Consider the following 23,295-nt stretch of genomic DNA (forward strand, 5'->3'; position numbering starts at 1 on the left):
TTTTTTTTTTTTTTTTTTGTTCAAGAGGTCTCAAAATGTGGAGATTTGCTTAAAACTGAGGGTCAAATTTCAATTATTCCAATTTATTAAAGTAGAAATTACATTACAGATACTAAATATATCTTCACTGCTCGTCATGTCCAACCACTAGGAACAACTATTCTTCACTGCAGAGATGACCTTTCTTTGTAGGCTACTACTCTGCACAAATATGTAAAACAGTCTAAGATGTCCACAAGTGATAATCCCAACACAATTAAAAATATGACATTTCTTTCTTTGTTTTCTGCCAGCCCTGTTTTACAAAGAAATGTTATATTTTTAATTGTGTTGGGATTATCACCTGTGGACATTTTAGACTGTTTTACATATTTGTGCAGAGTAGTAGCCTACAAAGAAAGGTCATCTCTGCAGTGAAGAATAGTTGTTCCTAGTGGTTGGACATGACGAGCAGTGAAGATATATTTAGTATCTGTAATGTAATTTCTACTTTAATAAATTGGAATAATTGAAATTTGACCCTCAGTTTTAAGCAAATCTCCACATTTTGAGACCTCTTGAACAAAAAAAAAAAAAAAAAAGGCAAACGCAAACAAAAATTAAGGATTTTTTTTAATCAAGACAGTTAATAAGTCTTCATATAAAGCCGTCTAGCTGCTAAATATAGCTATGATAATTAAAATGATATCCAAGATGATTTTGATGATGATACAATAACAAGTATACAGGTTAATAAGACTTACTGTAATACAAATTAGTTACAAAATAAAAATCTTTTTGCTGATATCTCTAATCTGCCTCCTTTGTATCTGTCGAAAATTCTGAGTGAACAAAGATGAACAGATTATAGAGAATCAACTATATATTCAGTATTATAATAAAAATATTACATTTTTTTTTTTAATATTTGATATTTAAATAAATTAAGTTAAATGATATAATGTAAAAACTTAAATTAGAATATTTGAAATAAATTCATTTGTAACAAACCTTTCCAATTCTGGAAATCTGTAATACACCATTAAAAGACTAAAAACTGAAGTAATAAAAACAAATATAAGAACTAAAAATGCTTGACTTGTACTTTGAACATTTTCTTTTTTATCTGGAAAAACAAAAATAAAAACATTAACTGAATCAAATTATTCCAATTAAGTATTTGTAAATAAAAAAAAGTATTAGCTAGTTCAAAATTAATGTAGATTTGTATTTACTTATTCTAATATTAATAAGTCACAAAGAGTATAAATGCCACCTCCTTATGGTAACACTGCCTGGTAGCATTTTTATGATATAATCAAACATTCCGTATGAAACTTTAAAAAAGCTTGTCCTCAAATTTAACCATTTTATCATTAAAAAAATAAATAAGTTATGTTGTTTTACATTAAAATTATATTAGCTACCAATAATGATTAATAATAAGAAAATTGCTTTAAAAATAATTTTAAAGAATTTAGAATAAAAATTTAACTATGATAGCATAAAATTTGCAATTCTTTGCTGAATCAATATCTAAACCATAAAAATAATAATAATAAATTATTACATCTATAATTTAAAAAATCTCTAGAAATTTTATGAAAATCAAAATATCCAAGTTTGATTAATTACAAAATACAGTGGACCTTTGTTATAGTGCTGCTTGCTATACCATACACTTGGTTATAGCACGAACGATATTCGCGACACAATAAGCTCAAACACATTTATACAGGTCTGTGCAGCATTAGTGAGTTGCACATTTTATTGTTACTGCATATTGAGTAATTGTGTATGTATTGAGTTCCTGCACATATTTTGAATAGTGTTTAATTATTGTATGCATGATGACTAAAAGAAAAGCTTACAGTGTGAAAGAAAAGCTTGACATTATTGCTAAAGTAAAGAGTGGAGTTTTGAAAGCAAACATAAGAAGAGAATATGGCATATCTGAAGGAACTGTAAGGGTTGGATGACAGAGGAGACAAAACTGAAATCATTCGTTGATAAGCTTGACCAAGATGCTGGGCTTTCTCAAAAAAAGACAAAACTTGGAAAAAATCAAAATGTTGATAATTGCCTCTATGCATGGTTTGTGGAAAAAAGAAGTGAAGGAATTCCCGTATCTGGAACTGCTTTAAAGTTGCAGGCTGAAAAATTTAATGTAAGCTTAAAAGCAGAAGGAATTTTAAGGCTTCTGATGGTTGGTTGTGGTGTTGGCAAAAACGACATGGCATTTTCCAAATTTCCATTTCTGGTGAAGCAAAGTCTATAGTGATATTAAAAATGCTGCAGAATTTTCCAAAAAAGTTCACAATTTCCATTAAGAAAGAAGGGTATACTGATGCACAAGTTTATAACTGTGATAAGACTGCATTATATTACAGAATGTTGCCAAGTAAAACCTTAGATCTAAAAAGTAACCTACAAAAGGGAGATTAAAACTAAGCAAGGAAAGGATAACAGCTTTATTTTGTGTAAATAAAGCTGGTAATCACAAGTTGATGCCACTCATTATAGGTAAAAATCAAAACCCACAATGTTTCAAGTCAATCAATATAAAATCTCTGCCAGTTGTTTATAAAAACAGCATAAACGCTTGGATGACTTCTAACATATTTCATGATTGGTTTCACAATTCCTTTGTTCCCTCTGTGCAAAAATTTCTGAGAGGATTGAGTCTAGATCCAAAAGCTTTGCTTCTCATAGATAATGCACCATTGTCAGACACCAGCTGATAACCTCGTGTCTGACAATGGTAAAATAAAAGTAATGTACCTTCCAAAAAATACTACTGCTCTTACACAACCCTTAGATCAAGGCATTATTAGTGCTTTCAAAATAAATTACCAAAGAGAAATGATGAAATCATTATTAGCATCAGACATTGATGTCAACATATTTTTAAAAAAAATGGATCTCAAAGATGTGTCCTACAGTATTGGACTTGCCTGGCAGGCAATCACATCAGAGACAATTAGAAACTGTTGGAAAAAATTAAATGAATCTAACAATCAAGTTGATCTCAACCAAACCACAACACATTCAGATTCAGCTTCAGATAATATCTTCACTGAGGCTGAAATTTCTCATATCCGGGAAATATTAAATGATCCAGAAATAACTAATGATTTTTTGACTGACTGGTTAGATGTGGATGCTAGAGAAGATATTTGTCAGAATATGACTGATAAAATGATTATCAAATCCATTTGCAGTGACGAAGATTGTCAAGAAGAAACAGAAGATGATGAAGAAAGTGCCAGTGGGATAGCTGATATACCACCAACAACCATATAACAGCCATGGAAACCGTTATAAAACAGGCTGAATCACAAGAAAATATTAACAGTGTCAGATTGTTGCAATTAGCATCTTTCAAAAGGGAAATGATACAGAAGTTATCAAAAACCAAACAAACAAAAATTACTCACTTTTTTAAGGGATATTTTGTAATTGAAATGTCAAATACATAGATTTTAGTCAAGTTATAGATAGTGTTTGTTTTTACATACAGTACTGTATTTTAAAGCAAACTTTATGTACGTAAATAAAATAAAACTGTACATATACAGTATATACTTATTAAGATGTATAACTATGTTATGTGAATTTTAATAAAACACTTAATAAATAAATTGCTTTTTTTATTAAAATACATAATATGTATGTAGTTGATGGGATGTTTCAGTATATAGCTCAAATCGTTCTGAGTAAATTTATTGTGTCACCACCGCACCGCTTGGTATAATGCAGTTCACCTTATAAAAAATGAAAACAAAACAGAAAATTAAAAAAATACAGTCGACCCCCTATAACTCGGTAGATATGTTCCACTTTATAAGAATTTCACATTGTAGGAATCCTTAAATACATGAGCCAATCACAGCCCGGCACATATGCCATTTATGGACTACGGCTGTTTGAATGGTTTTCTTCCATAAAATTAATCGATTCTATACTAATTTGACTCTACATTTCCAAAACACATAATTTTTTGGGAATAATCCATATAAACTATGCTATAAACAAAAAAGGTGTAGCATTACTTATCGAGTGTGCACCGTTTGACGACACCATTGCTTAAGCTCGTTTTCGTCATGGAGCGATGCATCGTACAGTGTTTCCTGATAAATTATTTTTCTGCAAAAAATTTGTTGAACTTTGGAGACATCATTAATATAAATATAATTTTTATGGCTGTTAAATAATAAATGTTTTTCAGTAGGTCCAGTGCTTGTTTAATTTATTTGTTCCATTTTTTGAAAAGTTAAGCACGAAAAACAAATCATTGTCGTCAAATCTTAACTTGGCAAATTTTGTCATAGAATGTTACAGTATTACCAGAAACTTGATGTCATGTTAATAAAATTGCCAAATTCAATACAATGCCAAATTAATAAATATATACTTACTGTTTTGCATACATTAGAATTAAGGTACATTAATGCCAGAAGACAGTACGTGGGTATTTATTAAATGCAATGTTTATCAAACCACGATCTACAGACTCTTCAGAGTTCAAAGGGAGGCAAATTGCATGTTAGGAAATACATCATCACTGCTCTATTGTGCAGTACCTGAAAAGTTCAGTTTTCAACAAGAAGAAAGTTAAGAGAAAATACATCGGAGATGTGATGTGGCCAAGACAAACAATGTCCAAAGGTAGTCATGCAACCAAACAACATTGAAGCAAGGTCAGGGAACACTTTCGTACTCATCCGCCATCTAACGCATTGCTCCACGAGAAAAATGGGCGTCTCCAAAAGCGCATGCTCGGCAAATAGTCTGCAATTTTTTGTTTACAGCACTTTTTAAATGGGTCACCTCCAAAAACTTCTGTGTGCTTCAGAATTATCTATCAAATACATCTCTGTTAAAAAGTTAAAAGAAAGTACGTACATAATGGACTGCTTCTATAGAGTGTATTCAAAATCTCAGCATCAATCCAGCGAGATGCTGCCAGAAGTGACGCAACTGCTGGTGTTTTCTAGAGAACACAAACACTGACTGCTGGGAATTTCGGGAGAGAAAAATAATAAAAATGGCAAATGACGTGGACTTCCATGTTACGTTAAATGATTTTTGAACTTCTTTAATTAGAACAGATTAATAAAAAATAAAAATTTCAAAAAGAGAAATAGAGATAAAGATATTTTAAATTTCCTAATTAAATAATTAAATCAATCCTAAGATTACACTTTAACAACTAAAAAAAAAATTACGTGATGTCTTAGATAAATATACTAGTATATTAAAATATTCTATTAACGTACTAACCGAATATTAATTTATTTGGGGTTTATTCATCGACAAAGAAATTAAGGTTAAATTCCAGATATGTATACCGTCATGGCGGCTCAATCTCTAATTCCAGCAAACAAAAGAAAGGACAGCAAACAGTGGGGACGCACGTTCTAACCTAACCTAATCTATTCTAATAAATTACCATAATTATTACCAACCAAATTATTAGAATAGGTTAGATTAGGTGAGGTTAGAATGTGCGTCCCCACTGTTTCCTTTTGTTTGCTGGAATCAGAGATGAGCCGCCATGATGGTATACATATCTGGAATTTAACCAAAATTAAATTGAAAATTGTCAATGCAAAATAGAGTTCTTAAGAGCCTTATAGTGGCTGCCATCTTGTTTGCTAGCTCATCCAGTACCGTGAAAGACGCTTACAGTTTGCTGAGGGCACACCAGCAACAACTGGAAGCAATCTGAGATTTTGAATACGCTCATAGTTTTACCTAAACTTCCTTGTCTGTACGATATATTGTGGCATTCCTTTTTATTCTACGACATGCAACAGTGCACCATCGAACACATTTGTTTCAAGGGGATAAAAGTACCCACAATTAGAACTCGATGTACCGAAAAACTTTTCAAAAATCTGTAAACACAACTTACGTCATCGTTTTATCCAGGAATACAAACCAAGAGATTATTTAAAAAAACTCAGCAGATTAGCACTTCAGAAATACTAGAATAAAAGTTAACGTATCGACTACTACGGCTATCAATCTCGTAACAGAGAATAATTCGGAAATGCCATCACTTGACCCTATAATGCTTTTAGAAAGCCAGTCTAACGTCTCAAATCTAACTGCGAATTAAAATTATTGCTCTTTATTTATGTGTAAACATCTGGACACGCTAATACAAAATATATTAAAATATATGTAATAAAATATATTTAAAATTTAAATAAATTTCTCTAAATGTATAGTCAACCGGTTAAAGTTACCATTTTCTATTTTTTGGTCTTCTTTTTTCCATTTTTCATTCACCGAATTAATTTCAAAATCATTCATTTTTCTTTCCCTGATGACGTCCATCTTAGTTTTGATCTGTAACCACTCTACAGTGTTGCCATATCAGTAATATGAAATCGCGGCTTCACGTCTTAGACCGCGCTCCAATAAACACTGCCTACTCGATTTAATAAGAATTGTGTTTCGATTAATAATAATATAAATTTATAATTTATTTTATAATTGTTTGGAAATACCCGAATTAGGTTGAAGTATCCGAAAAATTCTCTTATGAGAATTTTCTAAAGTTCGCTTTCTTCAGAAGCGTTAATAAATTCGATTCATTCGAGTGTAATGTTTTAAATATAACCTTCTCTCAAAATAATAAGATTTCATTAACAAAAATATAATTTATATTTACCATATTTACTCGCATATAAGACGAGGTTTTTATTCATTTTTCACGGCTTCATAAGCATAAGTCGTCCTATACGCGCGAGCGAAGGATTTTTTTTTTTTTTTTTGAGTTTTTGCAATAATTTTTCTGAACCGTGTATTCTCATTTTTTACGGGATGCTTATCCTCTGGTGTTTAAAAACAAAAGTATTTTATCTGGGTCATTTCAATCGTTTTTGTATATTATCAAGAGTAAAGATGAATAGCAATAGGCAAAAAGCAACGCTTTTGAATTGAATTCCACATTGAAATTCCAAAATCACACGGGAGCCCGATATAAGTTTTAATTCATTCCCACGTGAAAACAGATGATTACTCGGAAATCAGAATTCGGAGAAACTCATAAGTTCCTTATGAGATTAAGAGAACATCCAACTAGATGTTAATTTAAGAAAGACTATATCGGCGTCACCAACAGTAGCTTGGAAGTAAGACTAAAAGAGCATAGATATAACGTAAAAAAAGGATCCAATGCTACAATTTTGTCTCAAATGTCGCAAGTCCAGAGTTCGGTGGTGAAATGGGACGAGGCAACAATTATAAAACCTGTATCTTCCCCAACTTTATCAATGGCGCGGAGAAGATTGAAATGTATAGAAATGGGCTACGTGAACGGTGTTTAAATGCGAGAGATGCTGAGAGCCTGCCGTAGTGTTACCACCCGTCCGGTTTTCACCCGGACAATCCGGGAATTGACATACTGAACGGGTGAACTGTTAATTTTGTCCGGGAATTTCGTAGAAATTGTGAAATTACGATGAAACAAAGTTCTTGCAAATATTTTTACAAATTTACACTATTTTTAACAGCAAAATAACTCACACTCACTGAAACTCGTCTGCAATTCTGCCATGTTCGTCCGTTTACGTGTGGCGCGCAACCTGTCGATCTTTTATTTATTTATTTTTTATTTTTTCTTTTGCACGCACGATCGTACACGTCTACGGGCTAAGTTATCTAGCACGTTATTTTTCGCATTGTAAAATGGCATTGCGCATGCATCAGGAACTTCTGTTCGAACAAGCCTGATATGTCATCCGGGTCAGATATTTTGAAAAGGTGGTAACACTAGCCTGCCGTCAGCATGGAAGTACAGTACATGGTTAAAAAGTTCACTAAAAACACAGACTAGAATTAGTTTATTGGAAGATTTATGATATTTTTATTTTTATTTTGTCTTAATTTTATATGTTCTTCCGTTTCTCTTGTATAGTTTTAAAAATTTTTTGTTCTAAATTTTGATTTAAATATTTGTATTCTATACATGGAACGTATCTGTTCCATTTTCGTTTTTGACCTGACGATGGTCTGTTAATCGGGCTGAAAACGTTTGTTTTTCAATTATATATATCTCTCAGCAACAAATTAAGGTGTTTTATTTTTATGTGTTTATTTGCTGAGCACTTTTAATGTTAATGAAATTCATAAGTTTAATCGACGGAGAGTAAATTCCCAGTGGCGTACCGCGGGTGTCAGCCGTCCGGGCGGAGAAAAATTTTGCTCCCCCCTTATTTAGGTATTTCAATTTAAAAGACTAAAATTCAGTTTTGTCACAGAACAAGCAATGAAAAATTCGGTGGTAGTGCAGCGACCTGTTTAAAATAGTTCTATTGGATATTAGTGGTGTATATGAACGCGAATGAATCGTACAAGTAAAAAAAAAGGTCAACAGGTTTTGCAGAATTTCCTTAAATAAATATAATTCCTTGGATCAAATATTTTAATGGATTTTTGTAAACTCCTGTCAACTATACAGAACTATCGTAAAAACATACCAGTAAATTCTTATCGGTTGGGTTAAGTTATAAACAGCGGCGGCCTTATCCATTGCGAGGCTCTGGGCGGCAGATCTTTGCGAGGCCCTGGGCGCAGGCCCTTGTCCTTTGTGCAAAGTATGTGAATTGAAATAGTAGGCACTTATTAATATTAATATATACTGTACTATAAATTAAATTTATTTTATTGTTATAACTAATAGCCAAGGATAAAATAAAAAGTTTTAAATATCAACTTTTTTCTACTTGGTTGTTGCGCGAGGCCCCTCCAAGAGCGAGGCCCCGGGCGATTGCCCTGCTCGCCACCCCCTAAGGCCGCCACTGNGATTAGAACCCGGGTGCCCCAAAGCGGTAGGCTGCCACCTTGACGCTCGGCCATCCGGCCATTTTAAATGTTCCCATGCCGGGAACGAATCCGTGACAGAAATCTGAATGAAAGCCAGATATCCTAAGCACTGGACCACATATAGTTTAAAAAAAAAAAAAAAAAACGGCATCAATTTCCTGTAGATTGGAAAATGTTCATATATGAGAAAGAAAAAATAATATTTCGTTTATTTTATTTCTATAAATTTTCCTTGACCTTCGTTATATCGCTGGTAATTTTTATACATTCTTTATAATAAAATTATTATATAAAAATTACATATAAATTTTCATTTATATAATTTTCATTTATCTGTTATAATATATAAAAATTATAAAAAAATTATAAAAAAAATAATAAAAAATAACTTTCATTTATCTGTTAGATATTTATAAATTTGAATAAAATAATAAATCACACGTCATAAAAATTCATTTAGGAAATTTATTATATAATATGTATCTCAGTAACATTAATTTCGTAAATACTCTTAAATATTAATCAAGATTAAAACATTAAAATAAATATATACTTTTATATTTTTAACAATAAAATAATTGAAATAGAAATATATAACGTATATGTTTATAATAATATTAAATGCGAAATTAAAATTGGCATCTTAGACTAATTAATCCAACTTACCAAAGAGAAAATATGGAGGAATTTAGAATATTTCTTGATTTCTATAAATTGTTTTAAATATAAATAACTATGAATTATTCTCTATTATTTGGATAATACTTACGATTTTTTTAAACATTCATTTTTACCAAATTATTAAGGACAATAACTTATAAATTATTTGGTAAGACAATATTTTTATCTAAGGTTTCTTCGTTATTAAAACTCTCCAGTTGTATAAATTTAAATTTATTACAGTTGAAGATTAACCCAGTCATTTTTGCACTTCCCAGCATTGATTTATTATTGTTTACAAAATATTTATAGTTGGATAAGACATTTCTGCTCTTTCTGCTACGTGAAATTTCAAAAAAAAGTTTCAATTTCCTTCAACTTAAAATTTTGCAATTTTCATTTCTTCTTTATTTATTAATGCTATTTAATATTACATTTTTATAATATTTCAGTTTGTGTAACATTAATACAAAATATATTAGTTTTTATCTTTCTCTTTTATGTTTTTTAATTATAACTAGAAACTAATTAAGTTTACTAATATGTTGTGTGTGTATATATATAATTGTGTGTGTGTGGCATTAGGTATATGTTATGTGCATAAACAGTGGGAGATTCAATACTTGAGAGGCCCTTGGTGCAATTTAATTTTGAGGCCCCCTCTAAATATTTTCACTGCACCCTGCACCCTGCATTCTATGTGCACATTTTTTACTCTGGTAGGCAGTAGTGGATTATGTTCCTTTAAGGCCTTAGATGCAATTTTGTTAACAAATAAAATCATTAAATAATAACAAGTTTTTCTTTATAGTATACATTTTAAATGTTTACTAAAGTTTTAGAGGCATATTATCTTTTTGCTATGTTAAGGTGACCGATCGTCCTCCTTTTGTAAGTTCTGCTTTCCCTTGTAAAGTGTCCTCTTACATGTCTTATTAGATTAGTCTTCAAATATCGAAAAGGTGTCCACCTTTTCGATATTTGAAGACTAATCTCTAAATCTCTATATTTGATTGATGCTGAGCTCGATCAGTTGCATGTGATGTGTTTGTATTTGACGTGATGATTCATTGAGGGCTGGTACAATGCAGCGAGATGTAATTATGAGACATATGCGTTTCACACAGGAGACCTTGAGAGGGGCACTGCACGCAAGTGGCTTTGTTTCCTCCTCACTGAAACACAACACAGCACATATGCATGCAGTAGAGAATATAATGTATTATTGTTGCAATGAATAAAATGTTTCTTTTATTTACAATATTTATTCCTTCAATTTATTTGTGTTCTCCTTTTCTTTATAAAAAAGTTGGTCACCTCAGCTATGTAATTTTTGAGGCTTCTTGTGATGACAAAGCCCAAGGCACATGCCTAGTGCATTTATTGGGTAATCTGCCATTGTGCATAAATAAACAATAAAACTTTTTTTCTGATTTTAAAGAATGTTGTAAGTAATTTTAGATTTCTTACATTTATATTTAATGAAGTTTTAATAAAAATATAAATATTAGATGGATCGTTACATTGCTGCTGTTCTTTGATTTTTCTATTTATTTCATAGTTTTTATTAATGTCTCGTTTATTATTTTGATATTTTGGTATATTTAATTATAATGTATAATTAAATTAAAATTATAACATTAAAAAGTAACTTGATGATAAAAATATGTTTTCTTATTACAAATGTTTATTTTATTGTAATAGAAAATTTGTATATTTATTATATAAAATTTATAATAGTCCAAAAAATATAATTTGGATTATTAAACTAGTTAGTTCAAATATACTAAACCTAATAAAATGTATATTTAAATTTATATAAATTTCAAAGAGTATGACAAAGTCTTATTTAAAACAGAATTTGTTTCTGCATTTGGATAGTGATATTTTATTTAAAAATTTTGACTGAATTTGTTTAGTATGTTGGGTTTGTTATTTTAAACTTTTTTAGGATTCTTTCTTGACATTAGGTATATGCTATGTGCATAAATAAACAAAGAATTTACTTTGTTTCTCTTTCCTTAAAATATTGTAAATTAGTTTTAGTGACCCCGGTGTCATCATTTTGTGCATACAGAATTAGTTTATAATTTTAATTTTTAATGTTAATGTTTTTAATAGTTAGCCTCTTGTTTTTGACAAAAGCACCAAGAAACTAATTGCTGCAAAAAACTGTACTACTATAAATAATTCAACATACACCAAGAAAATTGTTGCTATTGTGAGTAAATAATTGCAAACTTTCTTGCCTTTTGTCTGATGGCTTTGGCTAAAAAGCCTATCAATTTTGTTAATGTGTAAATAAACTTCAAATTAATTCTATTAGTTTAAAGTTTACAATATAAAGTAACATAATTAGACACTTAAGATAGTCACTAAAAGTCACTTATTTTAAAATTTTTAAACAGTAGACAGATAGCATTTTAAAGTTTGTGCCAAATTAGATATAATATTATATTGGATTGTCCTAGATGATATTTAAATAAATTAAACTAATATGCTTTAATTAGAATAAATGTAAAAATACTGATTGGATAAAGGGTGATCAGGTGATAAACCAAAAGGTGATAATTCAAAAGGATGATTGAAAAAGACAGATGATAAATCAAAATCATATGATACATTATGTGCCAGATGATTTCACCTTATGTGCCACTTTGGGCATATGTGCCAGAGGTTCGTCACCCTGCCCAAGACAATGTCCATTTTGATAAACTTAAAACAATAAATACACATATTTTAAGGGAAAAATAACATAATTAAATACACTAATAATAAATTAAAACATGAAAAAATAAATGAAATATGTAAAATATAAAAGTGAAAAAGAATATTGGACTTCATGCCGAATATTGGATAAGTAAAGTTGAGAAAATTATCATCTAGGCATTAACAACCTACAGCTATCACTACAAATGACTAGTGCTTTCAACAAAACTATTTTTGTCTTCTTCAGGTTGAAAGAACAGTTAATAACCTTCAAATTCAAATTGCAGCAACGGCAAACCAGCATTGGAATAAAATCAAAATAGAAAAAAAACAGAGAATTTGAAAGACGCGCGCTTGATTCCGACGCACATGAGCAATAGAATATTTTGCAAGAATGCAGAGCTAGCGATGTTGTTTTAATCTGTTTTATAAGTTGACCCATAGTGAAGGTACATCCAGCGTGGGGTGTTGCTCGCACTGCGGTTGGTACGCAGTGGCAGGGATTAAAGGAGGTATGCTGTTGAACTTATGGAATACGGAGAACACTATCGCACCCTGGGCTTTGGTGATGTTTAGATCTAAAAATGCAATTTCACCTCCCTTTTCCTTTTCCCAGGTAAACTTGATGGTAGAATAAACCTCCATAAGATAACTTTTGAGAATATGGAAATCCTCTTCCATGTGTTGCCAGGCTACTAAGATATAATAGTAGGTATGCTATGGTGAGAGGGAAGGTAAACACTATTTGTTCCACACGCCTCATAAGTAATTCCGCTAATATAGCAGAGAGCCCATAGGTACCCCTTGTTTCTGTAAATAAATTTTCCCATTGAACAGAAAGTAATTATTTTGTAGTTGTTTGTAGCGATAGCTATAGGTTGTTAACGCCTAGATGATAATTTTCTCAACTTTACTTATGTAAAATATAGTATATAAAAATGAAAATTGCATTTACTGGTTGCACACTGTCAACTTGGTCATCTTAAACATGGCTGCTGGATCTGCCACACATGTACCACTTTCATGCTTTACAATAGGACAAGTTCCTTTTTTATCTCAATCATTGATATTACAACCTTCCTCTTAGACTAACATAAATAAAGCTTTGGTTGAACAGAAAGTTTTTGCATATTTTTTAACAGCTGTTGTTACTTAACATAGATGTATAATTTAATTATAATAGTTGTGAAACTTACCACATTATTGCTCATGTGAGCTATATATCCAAACACACCAACACAAAAATAAATCAGTAAAGTCAGAAATAGTACTGAAGACAATATAATGCGAGAGCAAGAGACTTGGGTGTACAACAGATTGCATTTATGCTTTTAGCACATTTTTTTTCACTGTATGTGCAGTTCAAACTTTGAAGCATCATTCAAACTCTCCAAGCAAATTTTTGTCAAATTTAGCATTAAAAGTATGAGGTACCTCTATTATATAATTTTCTTCTTCCCTTTGAGCATTTTCCATAAATTATTTTTATGATTTCTATTAGTGTTACAACAAATAGTATATTCGACCAGGAGCGTGGCCGACGAGCCGAATATTTGGCCAAACTATTAGGCTTGATTAACGCACGTACGAAAATTGGCACACAAACCGCATTATGGCAAGGACCCTTCTCTCTATTGGCCTGCTGTCACTACACTTCACCAATCGCATTAATTCTTGACAGTTGTAGCAGACAGACAAGAGCATCATGGCAGTATGTGATAGATGATGATATCAAATGTGGATAACAATGAAATGACCTACATGTGTAAATAATGGAAAAAGAAGAGAGAAGAACTGCGAAGTGAAAATGTGAAAATAAATATGAAGTTGAGTTGATAACATAAACAAGTCGAGGCTAATTCACAATAATGCCGCTGTGCAATTCACCATTTTGCGGTGTAATTCCTCAATTTTCCCTATGCTAGACTGATTTTCATTTCAGTGTTGACGTATTTACTGAGCTACGACATTGTACATTCGTTAAAAGAAAAATTTTTATTGAATATATTTATTTTTTCTGTTTAATATTATTGGGTAGGTATACATTCTAAAATCTAAACAATTACGAATTGGTATTCTAAACATTTCATTCTGCACTCCTTATTCAGTTTTCCCAATTTTCTTGCTAGGAGAGTAGCAAGAAAATTGGGAAAACTGAATAAGGAGTGCAGAATGCAATAAGAAATAATGACAAAATTCTTTTAATATTATGTATATTTATTATTCTACTGTATATCTAGAAAAAAAATTCAAAACTTCTTAAATGTTCATCTTACTTCTCCATTTGAATTATTTTTGGCACTAGTATCAGGACTTTCCTCTGAGATTTCTAAGGTTTGATAATCTTTGTCCAAATCATTATGGTTGTTTATCTCTACTATGGTCACTGCTTTCATCACTTTTGTAAACTTTATTCAGAATTGGCTAAAATTTACATTTTCTTTAATAAACTTTCTAACCTTCCATTTATAGAACTGGGTTTACCTGTATGCCTAGGTTTACCCAATTTCTATAAACACATTGAATATTTCAATTTGATATATATTTATAAATATTTTAATGGTCTACTCCCATCCCAATATATATACCTTCACACCCCTTTTGTTAATACTAGAAATATTGTGTTTGTACTTGCCATATTGTCGTCTTAATATTATCATTAAATTTTTTCACTGCTACCAAAAAGCTGCCATAAACTTTATATTGAATTCACTGAATTTAAGGGTGTTTGCAAAAATTGCTATATTTTATTTAATTGTTTTATTTATTTTTATGATTTGTTCTTTTCATTTCTGGTTTCCCCCCCTTTTTTTTAAATTCATTTTAGTGGTCTGTTGTTTCTTTGTTGTATGGGGTTGGCAATCATTGTCTTAACAACATTATTGTAAATAAATAAATATAGAATCATTGTATGCCAGTGGTACAAGTTTCTACAGTCAATCCTTTCCAATTTTGTTAAAACTACACAATAAGATAGTTTATAGTTTTGAACTAACAGTAAGATCTTTAAGATATTAGACCTGAATGTTATATAGTTTCTAAGATATTGATGTCACTTCACTTTATCTCCATATACAGTGCACAAATAGTCAACTTTATCTCCATATTGTGCCTCATTAAAGCAAATGTATATTTTCAAATTCAGTGACTTTTAACTTTTTGCTATAAATTCAGCTATTTTAGTCATATTTATCAGCCTAGCATAACTTTTCCATAAATTGTGGTTAAAAATTTATTTCATATAAGTGGGATTGTGCTTTAACTGCAAATAACTCTTACAACAAACATACTTATCCTGTATTGGTTTGTCTGTTAATTATTTATGTGGCTGTCATCACTCATTTAAAGTAAGAAGTCTTGATCTAACCAACTTGCAGAGATACTTTTTAAAAATGCCCTGTGGCTAATGTGCATTTTTACTTAAGCATGAATTTTATACTAATGACAAATATCTCCAAATGGATGATCATCTCAGATGTTTTTTTACCATTAGAAAGGGCATGTTTTTCTTTGTCAGAATCCATATTTCTAATCTTTGTCTCAGTTTCCTGAAGGGGAGAATGATGATTTAAAAAATGCGATATTTGGTACAGCAAATTATTGCATTTAAGGTTAGCAGTATGGTACTTTGGTTTATAATAGCAAGGTTGCAGTCGACATTTTCAACACAAAAATGTGAATGTCGGATGTTCAGCACTGCCTTGCTATAAGCCTAGAAGTTTGACAATGACATTTGGAACATCAGTGGAATCATGCTTGACATTCCAAATGCCATCATCAAACTTCTAGGCTTACAGCAAGGCAGCTCTGAACATCCAATGTTCACATGTTTGCGTTGAAAACTTCGGCCACAATCTCGCTAATGTTTAACTAAGATATTCCTTGCATCGGCAGACTTGTCACCAAGGAGCCATGCCACCTTGAGCAATTTGTTGACTTTCTGAAAATTAGGTCTAAATGCCTACTTATTAAAGCCTGCTTTTATTTTGAACAATCCTTAGTAAATTTTAATTTACTATTCCCTGAGTACTGATTGCAAGTGACACCAACTTACTTTTGATTGCAATTATAAATAAATGACTCTTTTTTCCATTAGTACAGAACCTAAGAAAGAAAGTGCACTGTAGAATGTTGAAAGTGGTTACTTCTTGTATAGCACAAGTAAAACAAACAAAAATAAAAGCAAGTGCAGCTTGAAATATTTTATTCAAAAAAATACAGATGATGACAAATTGTTGATTAGTGTCATAGGAAGGATACAGAAGAAGGTTGCTAGCCTTTTGTGGTTTGTGTTAATCCAGAATCTTATCTGAGATCTGCTCATCATTAATAGACCTTTACAAGTCAAACTAGTTGTGGTACAGCTCTCAGAATCATTAATGCACGCAAGCCATTAAGGCAAGACAATCCAAACAAACCTACATAAGGGAATCTTCATGAATGCATTGGAACTAAATTTTACTGACAAAATGCATAGTAGAGACACACTCAATGTACTTTTTTTATACCCATAATGTATCAATTTGTTAAATTTCAGAAAAATGTGATTTACAGTATAGGATGTTATTTCATTTTAAGCCATCCTTTTTCTTTCTAGGAAATTGAGATAAAGATTAGAAATATAGATTCTGATAGAGAAAAAGATGCTCTTTCTAATAGTCCCAAAAAAGAAAAAAATCTGAGATGACCTATTAAACATTAACATTAATGTTAAAATTCATATCAATATTCATCTGTTTTTGTTTTGCCTGAAGAGGACATTCTATACATGTCAAAAGTGATTGCAAAATATTTTGTACTTGTTTTATGCTTTACTTGACAAAAGAAGATTTATGTATGTCACTGGAAAAACAAACTTGATTAATGTTTAAAAACACTTCTCCATCACCAACTAATTTTGAAGAGAATCATTTGTACTGTGTTTACTTTCATACATTGGCAAGTTACTTTTACAGTTAGACCAAATTATTGAGCAGTGCTATAGTTTCTCTGTCCAAATGAAGAAACATCTGATTCATCACTTAAGAATATATAGGTCATATGAAAAATATCAGAGCACTTGATATTCTTTTTCATGCTGCTTTTGTAACTTTGAAATTGCTGAAGAACCCTTGTCTATGATTAGGTCTTAATTTTGAAGGATACTTTTCACAGTATGTAAATTTTGTAATATTGTCATGAAGTGATTATTCTGCAGAACAAATTTTTTTATGTTATCAATTTTAGCATGAGATATTGAAACCATTTTCTCGTTCTTTAGCGAACAAAGATGCAATTATACACACACTTAGGTTAAAAAATGACTTTGTTGTCAAAGTGCATACTATACATGAAAATACAGAAAATGTTTTTTTTTTTAAATAAATAATGTTAGGAAACATTTGTTAATTGCTTTTGACATTGACTTATTACTTGAAACAGATGGATTTTATTGTTTTATTATTTTGTTTATTGTGCATTTATAGTTTTCTAAAAATAAATAAGTTTTTCTTTTTGATGATATAAATTAAAAATATCAAGAATTAAAAATTTTGTATTAAAAAAAATACATTGATACCACCAAGATTCAAAACATGAACCTCACAATTATGAAACTGGTGTGCCACACCAAGCTACTAGCCACTACAAATGACAGAAATTCTAAAGGTTTTAAGTGATTTGCAATTTTCAATCTCAATTTTCTCCTTTAATTTTGAGTATTGCTTACTGTTTGGTTTATGTCAGTTGTTACCTTACTGTTTGGCTCATGTCAGTTGTTGGAACTCTTATACCTTTAAGCTTTTACCCTTTTGTATCTTGAGAAAGTACAGATGGTAACAAACAAGAAAGACATTTGTATAACACCAGTTCTGATTTTAGAAAATCTTTGTGTTTTTAATTGGAAATCTTTTTGTGTTTTTTAAAAAAACTTTTATAAAACTTTTTGGCGTCTAGTAGCCTTGAAAGGAAGATTGTCATTGGAAATGTACTGTCTAGAATGTAAAAGGAAAAAAAATGGTGATCATTATTTGGGCAAACTTGTCTTCAAATATTAAAAGAAAACAAAAAAAAACTTTTGTATCTTGTTAAACAGATACAAAAGGCCAGTCCAAGACATCATTGTTGTGGTCTACTAACTACTGTTGCATTGATGACACAACGTGGGTGCATGTTGACTTGCTGAAGAGTTTATTCTTTTGGATAGAGCAAACTCATCTTCAAAAGACATTTGTGCAAGATGTTTTGATATTGTTCATTGCTGATGGACCCTTGGGTGATTTTGAGTGACAAGGTCTCTCAAATACTAATGCCACCCCACACCATGATAGCAGGTCCATGCACTAGTGTCTGTTTTTGTGGTTGTGTATTGTACTGTACATCCTCATGATATTAATTTGTTTCAGAACAGCTCAAAATAACTCTCATAAGAACACTGCTATGTTCCAATCCAAATTCAAATCGGCCTTAGCCTAGAGCAGTGATTCCCAACTTGTGGTACGCGTACCCCTGGGGGTACAGAAAAAAAGTTAGTTATTATGGCAGAAAAAATAATATATTATGTATCACAAACTAATAGTATTAAAAAATTATTAGGTAAAAAATGTTCCTTGCAACAATCACAACTTTATTATACATTTCAAAATGCAAAAATAGAAATAAAAACTTATGCTGTGCTGTCGGTCAAATGTTGTGCTGTCGGTCAATGGTAGTGGGGATATCATTATACGTGATTAGTGATTATGCTACGGACTTTTGATGGGATGTGTTACCATTATTATTATTATCTCTCAACAATATCCCCACATGTTGTTCGAAAAAGTATTTTTTTGTTTATAAAAAATATTTTTTATTGTTAGCAAGGAAAAGGACATAGCTAGTTTCTCCGGATTTTCCCGAGAAACTTTCAGCATTGGAAAGTTTTTCAAAGCAGATGGCACTAGTTGTTATAATTTTATATTAAAACTAACTTCAGAAATATAATTTGTTTTCATTTTACATTTATTAATATATATATATATATAGTTTGTGCAAAATAAGAAAATATTTTCGGACAATACGATAGCCATGATTATTTTTTTCATAAACGGGAAATTTTCGTTAGCCATCGACAAAAATTCAACCCAGGGCGACATGCAATGGAGAGAAATTTCGAGATTGGATACGTTAGTTTCATCATTGATTTATCATTAGATATGGATAAGTGGTTGGAACAAGGAATAAAAAAAAGAGCTAACACATAATGTGGAAAGGGTTCATTTGGCAAATATCTCTGAAGACAACAGCACTTTGGATCTAAACACTGAAAAAGTCTAGAAAACAGAGAAAAACAGAAAATACTGAAATGAATATATTAAATATGGATTTACTTATATAGAAAATGAAAACTACCCTAAACCACAATGTGTACTATGTAGAGATGTTTTATCTAATGGCTGCATGAAACCTGCCTTACTCCTATGACATTTACAAATGAAGCATCCCAATTATAAAAACAAGGAACGTAATTTTTTAAAATGCTTGGAGCAAAATATGAGTAAATTGAGTTTCAAGTCATACATCCTGCCATCTGACAAAAATCTCAAAAATGCCATTGAAGCTAGTTACCGTATTGCTAAATGTGGCAAAAATCATACCATAGCTGAGAATTTGATTCTTCCCTGTATAAAAGATGCTGTTCGCTGTATGCTCGGAGAAGACCAAGTACCTAAAATGAACATTTTTCTTTTGAACAATACAATATCTCGAAGAATTCAGGAGATGTCTGATGATGTTGAAATGACAACAATAATCCAAATTAAAAATAGTAAATTTTTTGCTATTCAAGTTGATGAAAGCACAGATGTTGCCTATTTTGTTATTTTGCTTGTTATAGCGAGATATTTGGTCGATAACGAAATTGAAGAAAACCTATTACTTTGTCATCCTTTGTCAGAACACACAAGAGATGAGAATATTTTTAATGCTATTGATTCTTACGTCAAAGAAAACGGAATTGATTGGTCTAACTGCTGTGGATTATGTACCGATGGTGCCAAGTTTATGTTGGTATTTACTCTGGCCTTCGCAGTCGTCTAATGAAAGTAGCCCTAAATTGGAGCCATTTCTGCATCCATAGCCAAAATTTAGCTTCTAAAAGTCTTCCTTGTGAATTGAAACTTGTTCTTGATGAAGCTGCCCAAGTGGTTAATTTTATAAAATCGAGGCCCACAAACTCAAGAATTTTCAAAGCTCTATGTGACGACATGATGAGTCTTCATTCTACCTTCATACAGAAGTGAGATGGCTATCTTATGGTAAAGTTCTTACCAGACTATTTGAGCTTAGGCGTGAAGTACAAGCTTTTTTTGAAAGCAATCCTTTCAAGCTCTCATCCAAATTTCGTGACGATAAATGGCTTCAGGCTCTCGCATATTTATCAGATATTTTTCTGCATATAAATAAATTAAATTTGGCATTACAAGATAAAACAATGATATTTAGTGTGTCTGACAAAATTGAATCTATAATTAAAAAATTTGATTTTTGGAAGTCATGTATTAAAAATAGTCAACTTGAAGTATTTGAAACATTGCACAGTTTTTTATCTGAAAACAAATTACGATTTTCTCCAGAATTAAATCAACAAATAATTGAACATTTACAAGGATTAAAATTGGATTTCCAGAAATACTTTCCAAAACCTGATAACACAAACTATTGGATTCTAAATCCATTTAAAGAGGAATACTTTCAGGTAGCTAAATTGTCAAGTAAGGAAAAAGAGAATTTGATCGAAATTTCAACCGATTTGATTTTAAAATGCCAATTTAAATCAAAATATCTTTTTAACTTTTGGGCAGACATTAACAAAGAATTTGAGCTACTTTCTGATAAAGCACTTCAGTTTTTGTTGCCATTTACAAGTACTGTGCTTGTGGAAAGAGCTTTTTCTTCCTATCTGTATATTAAAAATAAGTATCGCAATAAGCTGAAGGCAGTTCCAGATTTGAGATTATACATCACATCAGTCGAACCTGACATAAAAAAATTATGCGAGAAAAAACAAGTACAAGGCTCAACTGAACTCCTTTAATACAAAATTAAATTGATTGATGTTGTCGAAACCGTGTTGTATTTGCTTATTGTGTACAGGCACAATGAAGTGACGTTTTTTTCAACACTGGGCTAGTTGAATCTTTTATTTAGTTAGTTATTCGAAGTGTCTAAGTGTATTCGAAGTTACTAAGTGTAACACTTAGACACTTCGAATAACTAACTAAATAAAAGATTCAACTAGCCCAGTGTTGAAAAAAACGTCACTTCATTGTGCCTGTACACAATAACAAAATTAAATACTTTCAAGTTAGTTTTTTGTGCAATTGTATTTTTATTATAAATAAAGAATCTTCAAATACCAGATTAATATAAAGTACAAAAATAAACCCTCATCAAACCTTTAACCGGTATTAAATAAGAGTAATATTACATGCAAACATTTTCGGATCCCTCCTTGGGTCCTTTCTCAAGCAATGAACTTCTTCTAAACTGCAACATTTGAAAAACTACTACTTCAGAACCACATTTCAAAATTCAAAAATCAATGTGAATCACGTGCATTCCAGTATTCTGTAAACAAATTCATAATATAATGTTTGGTTTTCTTAAAAGGTTTTTATGGATTTTTACATTAACGAAAAAATAAATAAAAAAATAAAAAATAAAAGAGCATATCAGCAGGTATGATGTTTTAATACCCTATTTACTATACATATTTATTAATGTGTATCCTCCTTCTGGAGTAGGGCCTGCCATGCTAGGGACAGGGTAATTTCATCCCTCGAGTTAATAGGTGCTGAAGTGTTGTATGCTTTGCAAATTTCCATTTGTTCCAACCACTTGAAGTGGTCCGTAANATGTGAATCCTCCTTCTGGAGTAGGGCCTGCCATGCTAGGGACAGGGTAATTTCATCCCTCGAGTTAATAGGTGCTGAAGTGTTGTATGCTTTGCAAATTTCCATTTGTTCCAACCACTTGAAGTGGTCCATAAATGGTGTAGTAATGAGGAGTTTGGCGTTGTCGAAGTTTGCCGAAATCTCTGGGTCTGACGCATACAGGGATAACGACGTAGAACCCCTTTTGTGGAGGATGTCTCATCGGTGTTCAGTCCACCAGACACCAATAGCACATTTTGTAGCGCCAATGTAGACCAGTTCCCTCATTTTTATTATAATTTTTATATTTGTATTGAAAATGTATTTATTTTTACATGTATGAAAGAAAATATATTCTCTTTATCAACATTATAAATTAGCCTTTTTTTTTAATTTTAAGTTACAATATGTAAAATTAACAATATGGTTATACTCACTAAATTTCTTAAATGAGGGGTACAATCTAGAGAAATGACATGTCATGGGGTATGCTAATGAAAAAAGTTTGGGAACCGCTGGCTTAGAGAATATGTTATAGTTTACTAGTAGCCCAGGACACCCCCTAGTGGGCGTTGTTTACAAATTTCCATGAAGCACGGTTCCTTTGACTTTTTTGTTCCTATCAATATGCTGTACAGCTCTGTTAAAGTCTCAATAGTAAGATTAGGTGAAGAGGTGGCGTCCCCCCCAAATTGTAGCCCCCTGTGCGAACAAAAAGGCAAAGGAATCATACCCCTATTCGCAACCCTTTGCGAGATATAAGCCCCTGAAATAATAAATTCCTATTACAAATATACTGAATTATTTATATTGTTATATTGACCAAATAATAATTTATTGCCAAATGAATAATAATTTATATTGTTAATTTAAATAATAATTAAAATTGTTAATTTGAATGTTTGAAATATGACACACGATAGGGGTGCCTCTAGTGTCCATTATCAAACGGTTATGGGAAGGACGGACGGATACCCGTTGAATGGGTTATATATATATAGATGTTTGTTAATATGGGTACGTTGAGAGGCCACCATTTCTTGATGCCAACATGTTTCAAGTGATGCTAGATGCATGTGACACTCACTTTTGAATCTCCTTGTTCCTTCAGCTTTATAGAACTCTGATAGTGATCACTTTGGGTGACACAGTGCCAGTTGTGTCACATGTTGTTTGCTGACAGTCTGTTTCCATTCTGATTCTGACAACCATTTTGGTC

At 31.3% G+C, this 23,295-nt stretch overlaps 2 protein-coding genes and 1 pseudogene across 2 annotated transcripts in view; 2 read left to right on the forward strand and 1 right to left on the reverse strand.

Annotated features, from left to right (window-relative positions):
- The window catches only part of LOC111624617 (transmembrane protein 41B-like), a 10,338-nt gene extending 3,930 nt beyond the window's left edge, over positions 1-6,408 (reverse strand). Inside the window, exons 1-2 of the mRNA XM_023367522.1 lie at positions 6,234-6,408; positions 991-1,105 (exon numbers count right to left, since the gene is read on the reverse strand). Coding sequence (XP_023223290.1) covers positions 991-1,105; positions 6,234-6,324 — 206 coding nt within the window. The 5' untranslated portion in view covers positions 6,325-6,408. The remainder of the gene's footprint in view (positions 1-990; positions 1,106-6,233) is intronic.
- Positions 6,409-9,461: 3,053 nt separating this feature from the next.
- LOC111624618 (zinc finger protein Helios-like) overlaps positions 9,462-23,295 on the forward strand; it is a 44,790-nt gene continuing 30,956 nt past the window's right edge. The window contains exon 1 of the mRNA XM_023367523.1: positions 9,462-9,646. The gene's annotated coding sequence lies outside the window, so the exon portion shown is untranslated. The remainder of the gene's footprint in view (positions 9,647-23,295) is intronic.
- Positions 15,993-21,305, forward strand: LOC111624620 (annotated as a pseudogene).

This window comes from Centruroides sculpturatus, unplaced genomic scaffold, assembly GCF_000671375.1.
Source record: "Centruroides sculpturatus isolate CEXI.00-Female unplaced genomic scaffold, Cexi_2.0 scaffold56, whole genome shotgun sequence".
Classification (NCBI taxonomy): Eukaryota; Metazoa; Arthropoda; class Arachnida; order Scorpiones; family Buthidae; genus Centruroides; species Centruroides sculpturatus.